The 10674-nt window shown below is 32.4% G+C and overlaps 1 protein-coding gene across 1 annotated transcript in view; it reads left to right on the top strand.

Annotated features, from left to right (window-relative positions):
- Positions 1-6848: 6848 nt before the first annotated feature.
- Positions 6849-10674, top strand: part of LOC106468580 (centrosomal protein of 164 kDa-like) — a 16297-nt gene continuing 12471 nt past the window's right edge. The window contains exons 1-2 of the mRNA XM_022396919.1: positions 6849-7590; positions 9116-9227. Of these exons, the coding sequence (XP_022252627.1) occupies positions 7509-7590; positions 9116-9227 (194 nt within the window). The 5' untranslated portion in view covers positions 6849-7508. The remainder of the gene's footprint in view (positions 7591-9115; positions 9228-10674) is intronic.

The following is a 10674-nucleotide window of genomic DNA, read 5'->3' as shown; positions in this document are numbered from 1 at the left end:
GAAGATATCTTTCCAGTCATGTTAAACACTAGACCACATAAAGTACTACTTGAAAATCTAGATAATTTTCTTAACTGAGATCTTGGAGCATAAGAGATTTTCAGGATCTCCTGAAAAAAAAACATATAATATTCCACAATTTCCAGTAATAAATTTTTTTTTTACAAATTTCAAAAGCCTGATATCCACAGAAACTGTCAGAAACAAACAAAAGAAGAAGAAGGAAGTTCAAAACTACTAATGACGACAACAAAGAATACCTTAAACAGTCCAAAAGACGTGTAGCAATTCTTCTGCGTCTGTAACTTGGAGCAACCCATACTCGACTAATACCACAAAGAGCCTTCTCTGGCTTGGTATTGCAGCGCCATGGTTGTTGTGGAGATGGTGGGCATGTTTTTTTTATCAAGCTATCAACATCCTTGTGATCTTTATCTTCAATAATGACACGATAGGCCTATGTGGGAAAATCCTTATGTTGGTCATTTTGTGTCGTTATATGAAGTTTAAATTTTCTAATGGGGAATACTAAAAGTTAAATAAAGTTTAAAATATGATAAAAATTTTAAAATAATCATAATAACAGAAAGTAGATGTCAAAAAACAAATAAATCTGAAAACAACTGAATACAGAACTCTGGAATCCAAAACATAATTTGGAAAATACACCTGATTTTTAGACATAAAAAGGAATAGTTTAGAAATATTAGGTTTTGAATCTAAGGCAATTCATGTTATTTCCATTTTTAGAGTGGATAATACAGTGACTCAGTCTTCTACCGAATGCAACTGTCTGGAAATTTGGGGGAAGACAATATTCTAGTCGTAAATCCATAAATTCACTACTATAAAATATATATAATATACATTTGTTGTAAGATTTCAGTGTATTGACTAACTTTATCACACTTACCTGAGAAATACTTTCAGCAATGATACAGCCAGCCACTTTCTTATCGACAGTGATAAATAAGAAAAATGCTGAAGTTGTCTTGTTTGGAAGCCCAATATTAGGGAAGCCCAAATCTCTGAAAGAACAGGAACTTGAATAAACTTGGTTTAACTGATCTTTTCTTGCCAACTTCGATAAAACAGTTGTTTTAAATCTAGATAACTTTATTACAAAAAAGAAAAACTTAAAAAATTCCATTTCATGATAGTAGTGATAAAAAAATTATACAGGTGGTCCTTAAAAGTTAGACTTAACAGTAACAGTGTTAACAACAGACAACTGGTATTGAGTATTATTTCCTGGCTATAACAGTATAAATACAATGGTTAATACTAGTGTAGGAGTTAAACGTTACATTTTGTTAAGTGTAATGGGTGCAATGAGTGGGTTTTATTTGGGAACTTGGAACTGGGATGTACTTTTAAGGAAGCTAGTAATAAAGATGTACAATTTTTTGTAGAGTTTGTAGGAAATCACGATTAAAGTGGAGGCAATAGATACAGAGAAGTGCAGATTGTTGGTAATGGCAGCAGGATTTCAGGAGGAACTTAAGTTTCTACATGCAAGGGATACATTAGCTAACAATGACTAACTTTTAAGGAAGTTAGAAAGAGTACTGTATCTTAATGCTTATAGTGTAACAAATCTGTCTTATGTTTATTAGTAGTAATGTGGTACATTCATCTTTCTTATAGTGTCTTTGTATAAGTGTATCCAGATGATAGATAAAGAGAAGTGTAGATTGTGAGAAATGGCAGTGGGATTTCAGGAGGAACATAAGTTTTTACATGCAAGGAATACATCAGTTAACAATGAAGTTAGAAAGAGTACTATTATGGCTAAAAGTAGTGAATTTAGTTATAATGAGCCTATTCTGTTGAGTAACAAATTTCAGCATTTAATTAATTAATATATACAAGAGGTTGATAAAGGCATTTAAAGAAAAAGGCCATAACTTAATTTTGTAAGGGATACTGCCCAGAATTAACTGTGGGGATGAAGTTATAAGTAGGTCACTAGGGCTAAATGCTAGGCTTATGGTAGTATGTAAGGATGAACAGATTGGCTCTTTGGACTTCTGGGATCAGTTCAGTGGAAGGGACCTTTTTGGAATGGATGGTTTACATTTAAATAGGGTAGGGGCTGGCTTGTTTGCTAAGGCTATTAACTCAACTGTAAGGGAAGTTTTAAACTAGGACTAGACAGTGGTGAGAGCCAGGATAAATTAATGCAAAAATAATATGAGGCAGAGAAAAGTTTAGCATAGGAATTGGGTGTAGAAGTAGTTCTAAGGGTAGGCTTAATTGTTACTATTGTAATGCTAGAAGTTTAAGAAATAAGATACATGACGTTAGAGAACTGGTAGAAATGGAGGATTTTGATATAATGGGAACAACTGAAACATGGTTACACGTATTAAAGAGGGTGGGAGGAGTGGCTTTATATGTAAACTGTGAGTTACATCCTGTTGAAGTTGAGGATATCAAAGATAATAGCAAAGAGATTGAATCCATTTAGGTTTCTATTAGCGGATATAAAGTGAAAAGGTTTTTAGTGGGAATTTGTGACAGACCACCAAATGATACTGATGAAATTAGTGAGAAACTTTACAATGAGATTAAGATTTCAGCTGTTAATGAGGTCATAATTATGGGTGATTTTAATTTCAGGCATATAGATTTGGAAATACTATTGTCCAAGTGTGTGGGAGAAAGGTTTTTGGAAACTGTTCAAGATGGCTTTCTTTACCAATTCATCAAGGAATCTACTAGAAACAATGCTATTTTAGATCTATTTTTAACTTCAAATGTAGAAATTATCAAGAGGATGGAAATTGGAGAACATATGGGTGCAAGTGATCATTGCTCTATTAGGTTCAATGTTTTGCTGCATATGGAGAAAATGAATAATGATATTTTGGTTACAGATTTCAAAAAAAGTAAATTTTGAAGGGATGCAACAAGAATTATCTGTTGTGAATTGGGCAGCTGAGTTATTTGGAGACACTGATCAGATATGGAGCATTTTTAAATATTCAATGTAAACATATTCCTTATAGAAAGAAAAGGCTAGCGACAAGTGAAAAACCAGGTTGGCTCACAAAGAGTTTAAGAAATAAAATTAAAGAAAAGCATCATAAATTTAAGAAATTTAAATTGACTGGTATGACAAGAGACCTAGAAGATTATAGAAGATCAAGAAAGTTGGTGAAACAGGAAATTAGGATATCAAAAAGGATGTATGAGAAAAGGTTAGCTGAAACTGTAAAAATTAACAGTAAGGGTAAACAAGATGTTAGGATGAGGGTAGGAACCTTGAGGGATGATAAAGGAATGCTCGTATCTGATGATAATGAGATGGCTGGGTTATTAAATTTTGCTTTTTCTTCAGTATTTACTAGTGAAGATTTAAGCAATATTACGCATCTTAAACAGTTGATAGATGAAAACAAGATCAAACAAGATAACTGCATTAATTCTGAGCTTGCTAAGAAAAAATTGGGAAGTTTAAAGAATGATAAAGCTCCTTGGCCAGATAATATTTCCACAAGGGTTTTGAAGGAGGTTAAGGATTGGATATGTGAGCCACTTGCTACTATTTTTTGTCAATCCTTGAATAGTGGACAGGTAGCAGAGGATTGGAAGTTAGCTAATGTCCCAGTAATTATAGGCTCATTCATCTTACATCAGTTGTGGGAAAAGTTTTGGAAAGTCTGATAAAAGATGCTTTGCAAAGCCATTTAACAAAGTTTAGAATTTTATTGGATAGTCAACATGGCTTAATTAAGAGAAAATCTTACCTTACAAATCTTTTGACATTCTTTGAAAAGGTTACTACTGATGTAGATGAGGATAAGGGTGTAGATTTGTTGTATCTGGATTTTCAGAAACCATTTGACAAGGTGCCACATGAAAAGCTTGTAAAAATATCTCTATAGTAGTAGGGAATAAGTTACCAAATTGGATAGAAAAGTGGCTGGATGGAAGAAAGCAGGGGATTGTTACAAATGGAGTTCATTCAAACTGGATTAATGTTACAAGTGAGGTACCTCAGGGCACGGTCTTAGGACCTTTGCTCTTTTTGATTTACATCAATGACATAGATGAAGAAATGGTCAATAAATTACTTAAATTTGCAGATAATATTAAGGTCTTGGGTGTTGCTAGCTGTGAAGAGGATTCTGCTGGTTTACAAAAAGATTTAGATCATTCAGTGAGTTGGGCAGATAATGGTAAATGGATTTTGATTATAATAAATTAAAGATAATGCCTTGGGTTATCATAATGTGAATTATAAGTATAATTTGGATGAAAATAACCTTACCAGTGTCATGAAAGAAAGAGATCTTGGTGTAATAGTTGATCAGTCGCTTAATCCATCCAAGCAGTGTGCTATTGCTAGTGGTTGGGCAAATAGGATTTTATGTTGTATCTACAGAAATATTGAATACAAGTCTAAATATGTTATGATTTCAATGTATAGATCACTGGTTAGGCCGCATTTGGAGTATTGTGTTCAGTTTTGGGCTCCTTACGACCTCACCTTAAGAAGGACATTGACTTGTTGGAAAGAGTTCAGAGGAGCGGTACTAGAATGGTGCCTGGGATGGAGGGGTTGTCATATGAGGAGAGGTTGAAATCTGTCAAATTGTTGTCTCTTGAAAAAAGAAGAGTTAAAGGGGATTTGATTGAGATATATGAGATTGTAAAGGAAATTTACAGTGTTTGTGCATCATTTTTTTCATACTTAACAGTGAGAATAGTAAGATTAGGGGACACAAATATAAATTTTGGCAGAGTAGGAGTCATCTTCAGCTAAGATAGCTATATTTTTCTAACATGGTGGTTGGCCTATGGAATGGGTTGTCTTTGGATGTCGTAGAGGCAGTAAATTTAAGTAAGTTTAAGAGAAAGCTTGGTAAGTATATAAATGATAAGGACTGGTTTAAGATTCTTTTATAAATTTTCTGGTTAATAGTTTTAGTTTAGTTTAGAGGACGGGACAGCCGAAATGGACCAATAGGTCCAATGCTGTTCCAAAACATTATGTTGTGTTATGTCGTTTTTTCTGTACGCTTGTCTGGGAAAGTCACTTACTTACTTAGATAAACATTCGTTGAAATAGTGAAATTTTGATTCCCTCCATAAACGCGTGAGTAGCCATTTAGGTGGCTTTATAAGTACAATAAGCTTTAGTTTTGAAGGGTTGTTTTTAACCCGGGGAATGTTTATGACCGCCATTTTGTTTCATCACGATCCCTACTATTAAGTACTACCGTATTTAATTATAAGGAACGGTCATTTTTTGTTTCTTACTCGATAACATACAGTATGGAAGATATAGGAACCAGATTACGTATGCGCAATATGATATGTAATCATCAAAACGAAAAGTCTTCAGGCTTAATTAGATTCACTCATTTGGATTATAATAGATACAGCTACAAATCAAATAATAAAGTTTTCATATTAGACCTAAAAGGATACCAGTGAGATCTGATTATTTAATTTCCCTTTTGCAAGCAATAAAAATTAAATTCACTTCAGGCAACTTAATAAATAGTTGAGTGAAGTGAATATTTTTTGCGCATTTAAAGCCTGGCATGGCTTGGTTGTTAAAGCAATAGACTCGCAATCTGCAGGTCGTAGGATCGAACCTCATCAACGAACGCGCTCGCCTTTGAAGCCGTGAGAGTGTTATAATGTGACGGTCAATCCCACTATTCGCTGATAAAAGAGTAGCCCAAGAGTTGACGATTGGTGGTATTGACTAGCTGCATTTCATCTAGTCTGTCACTGCTAAATTAGAGACGGCTAACGCAGGTAGCTCTCGAGTAACTATGCGCGAAATTCAACAAACAAACAAAGCGGCTATAAAACTTTGGAACTCTTCAAGGTGACTTGAGGTATGCCTTCTTCTTTTTTCTTCTTCTTCTTTCTTTTAAAGAATGTATAGTACTTTGTGAGATAAGGAAATTTACAGTTTGATTTTCAAAATTACAAATTGTAGGATGCCTATTTGCTTGTAGAGGTTGGAATGATATTCTATTAGAATTATATTGTGAATGAATAAATATGGATTGAATTCACTTGCACGATAATATCAGGACATTGTTCTTATTGACAAACCAAACTTATATGTTAACTTAAATTCGCCTGTATGTTTAATTAACTATTTCTAAAAAAAGGGAACATAAGGCATGTTGACATTATCTGGGTTATAATATAACTTCAAATAACCCCAAACAAACATTCCATTAAAAAATGAAATGTTTTAAATTGTTAACTTTAAAAGTAATCCGGGCTGTTAGTAAAGAACACTTATTCAAATAAGTCATCGCAAAAATTAATAACACTAAATAAAACATTTGCCTGAAACAAGTCGTAATTAAGCTTCCAAAATTCATATTTTTACTGGTCAAGTTAAGACTGTCAAATTTTCAAAAATGTTGTTTTAAACTTAAGAGTTTGCCCACTATGAACCTGTTAAGCCTTTTACAACCTTGAACATGCTAATCATAGCACATCTTGATCTTTTGTTCTTTTTCAAGCAAATTTATATGTTTTACGATTAATATTAAATTTCGATCAGATCAACCTGTTTATTTAAAATAAAACTAAAAACCAACATGGTAGTGAGTAAGGCTAATTAATCATCACACCCAAATTCTTGTTACTCTCCACAACATTAATATTTGTTTCTCACACACACACACAAATATTTCCATTTTTTTTTCTCTAAATGAACCATTTCATGTTTATTATTGCTGAAACAAATTTTATATTATTTAATTAAAGCTCATTTTAACGCCTTAAAAACAATTAATAATCCATTATATATTTTGATGAACTTATTTTACACCAGGGAGCACTTATATTTGTTTGAGATTCTACTTTTCAAATAAGACGTCGGTTATTTTGCTTGGGATTTTTAGTTGTAAATAATATTCTCATTTGACTGTTAAGCTTATTAATATTAGAAGAATTTTTATATACCCTTTTCTCGTTTGTGCCATAAAAATGACAATTTTATCCTACTTAAAACGTTAAAGCCAAAGTTAGCCCTACATTACTCAACAGTTACTTGTTCAGTGGTTAGAAAATGTGCCAGTAACCAAAAATAAAATTGTAACTTTGAATTTGGGTGTATTGTTAATATGTAAAGAAGACTATTGAAACATCACAAGTTCTCCTTTGCTCTTACCATCTTTTAAGTTATACGCTGTCATGGGTAGGGCCTGGTTATAAAGTATAAGACTTATTTTCTACATTGAATTCTGATAAGTAATCTTACTATTCGTAGTTTGATTTACCACCCGAAGGCAAGGTGTTGTTAACGTGTTCCTTTTAAATTATATTGTTCCGTAAAATACCGTTTATAGGAACAGAGAATTTGTTTTATAACATCCTGAACTATTATTAATAAGTGTAATTGCACCCTCTATTATAATTATATTTATTATTGGCTGACTAGTTAGATATGACCAATTTTATAAATCAACTTACCTGTGGAACTTACCAGTCTAATTTAAAAAGCATTTTCTTCTTTAATTGCAATGAATACTTGTACATCTGATGGACAACAGAAATTATTAAAAGAAGTTAAAGATGAAATTGAAGAATGTGTGACTGATGAAGGTATAGTAAAATACATACTTTTTATATCAAGTTTATTAATGTTTTTCTTTCTATCACTATTAATGAAAGTAAGAGTGAAAACTCCCTCAAGTTTAACGTATCTTTCTAACATTAACTGTACAGGCATACTAAATGAGAAATCTCCTCAAAAGGTAACATGTCTGAAGTCATGATTTCACTCACGGAATGTTAACCAAATAGAGAGAGAGTCTAGACAACATGCATACAAAATGTTAAGATCCAGTATTAAAGACTTTTACATTATGTACCCCCAATAAGATAGATGTTAAGAATTTATGTATGTAATGAAATATGCAGCAGGAATACTTTTGCATGTCAGAGACCTAGTTATATAAATACTGGTTTCTAAACTACGAAAATTACTTTAATATAAAAGATGTTGACCAGCAATCACTTATTTTATCAAAGAATTGATTACTGTGAGTACTTCATTAATTTTTTTTGAAATGAGTAAATTTACTAATGACCTGTAGTTTTAAGGGGCATTGGATAGTGTAAGTCTTATGTTACCAAAGAAAGAAAAAAGTTTCAGCATTGGTGCAATGGGAGGCATATAAATTAGTAGGTAGGCTTAACAAGACTTTTGGGTTATTATCGCCATGTGCGTGTTGTTAATGACTATTTAAAACATGAACCAGTACTACAATTAGACATTTATGTAATATAGCACATGGTTTAAAACATGAACCAGTACTACAATTAGACATGTATGTAATATACAGTCATTAACAACATGCACATGTATTTAAAACACAAACCAGTACTACAATTAGACATGTATGTAATATACAGTCATTAATAACACGCACATGCAGAACCAGTACTACAATTAGACATTTATGTAATATAGTGTTTTAAACCGTGTGCATTTTGTTAATGACTGTATATTACATACATGTCTAATTGTAGTACTGGTTCGTGTTTTAAATACATGTGAGTGTTATTAATGACTGTATATTACATACATGTCTAATTGTAGTATTGGTTCGTGTTTTAAACCGTGTGCATGTTGTTAATGACTGTATCTTACATAAATGTCTAATTGTAGTACTGGTTCATGTTTTAAACCGTGTGCATGTTGTTAATGACTGTATATTACATACATGTCTAATTGTAGTACTGGTTCGTGTTTTAAATGCATGTGCATGTTGTTAATGACTGTATATTACATACATGTCTAATTGTAGTACTGGTTCATGTTTTAAACCATGTGCATGTTATTAATGACTGTAAATTACATAAATGTCTAATTGTAGTACTGGTTCATGTTTTAAACCATGTGCATGTTATTAATGACTGTATATTACATAAATGTCTAATTGTAGTACTGGTTCATGTTTTAAACCATGTGCTTGTTGTTAATGACTGTATATTACATACATGTCTAATATTAGTACTGGTTCGTGTTTTAAATGCATGTGCATGTTGTTAATGACTGTATATTACATACATGTCTAATTGTAGTACTGGTTCATGTTTTAAATGCATGTTTTTTTCATTTCAGATATTGCTTTGTATGGAAAGCAGTTGGGCATTGATGTTGACCAAGAGCAACATTTACTGTGGATAGCAGAAGAAGGCCTTCAAGCTACTGTCCCTCCTCCCTGGTGTCCAGTGTATGATTTTGTACCACTCTGTTATTTTGCATGTAGTATTTGTGTTACATTTACTGTAGTTATGCCATTACTACATATTTTATCCTATGTGTATTATCTTAACAGTTTTTTTTTAACTATAACAATACAAGATATACCTTGTTGTTATTGCAAGTTATTTTTTTCAGTAGAAACTCTTTTAGAAATATAAAAAATCTATGGATATGTTTTTCTGAATTTATATTTTTGGCTTCATAATGAAAAAAAAATATTCTCATCTAACTCAAAATTACATGCACCCATAAATGCGATATATTTCAATTTATGTTGTATGTGAATATGTTTAAACAGTCACCTTGACCCGAGGAAGAATCTTAATGTTATTATATGGTTTATTGAAGAAGTTTGGACTTATAAGGGCCATTGGTTGAGAGAAAGGAAAAGGTTATTACCAATGGATTCCAGTTAAACTGGACTTTTGTTTCTAGTGGAGTGTTTTAGCAGTCTTTACTTGGGCCTTTGCTTTTTCTTATATACCTTAATGTTGTTGAAAAGGGCTGATTACATTAAACTTTTCAGTATTTCTAGCTGTATTGAAGGTGGGTGTGGAGGTACTACAAAATGACTTGGATCAGTTGGCAAGGTGAACAAATATTTGTCAAATAACTTAATTATAGGTTAATTATGGGTTAATGTTACTTGGATCATACATTTTATAAAGAAGGGAACCCATTCAATAGAAAGACTGAAGAAAAGGATTTTACCATAGTGTTGGATAACCTAAGTCATCGAGGTGGTGGTCTGTTGTTGGTAATAAAGCCAGTTGAATTTTAGGCTCATTTTTAAGCATTGATTACAGAAGAAATAATTATATAAATCATTAACTATGCCTCATTTGGAAAACTGTGGACAGTTTTAGTTTCCTTATCTTAGAAAGAATATTGATTTAATGGAAAGTGTTCAGAGAAGAGCTGATAGAGTTATTGTGAGAATGAGAGGGTTTCTGTTACAAGGATAGGTTAAGATCTCTTTATTTTCTCTTTTGAAAAATTGGGTAGGAGGTGACCCTCTTATTTCTTTTTTTCCTCTAGTCTGAAGATAATATGATGATAGTACACAAGTTTTAAAATTGGAAAAGTCAGTCTAGGCTCCAGTTAAGACAGTTTTATTTTTCTAACAGGATGATTGACTTATGGAATGACATACCATTGGCACTAGTAGAGGCTAGTACTTTACAAGAGTTAAAGAGGAGGTAGAGGCTAGTACTTTACAAGAGTTAAAGAGGAGGTAGAGGCTAGTACTTTACAAGAGTTAAAGAGGAGGTAGAGGCTAGTACTTTACAATAGTTAAAGAGGAGGTAGAGGCTAGTACTTTACAATAGTTAAAGAGGAAGTAGAGGCTAGTACTTTACAAGAGTTAAAGAGGAGATAGAGGCGTAGTACGTTTACAGAGTTAAGAGGAGGTAGAG

This window comes from Limulus polyphemus, unplaced genomic scaffold (assembly GCF_000517525.1).
Source record: "Limulus polyphemus unplaced genomic scaffold, Limulus_polyphemus-2.1.2 Scaffold3062, whole genome shotgun sequence".
NCBI lineage: Eukaryota > Metazoa > Arthropoda > Merostomata > Xiphosura > Limulidae > Limulus > Limulus polyphemus.
The sequence above is the reverse complement of the archived record's forward strand: the minus strand, read 5'-3'. Positions and strand labels throughout refer to the sequence as shown.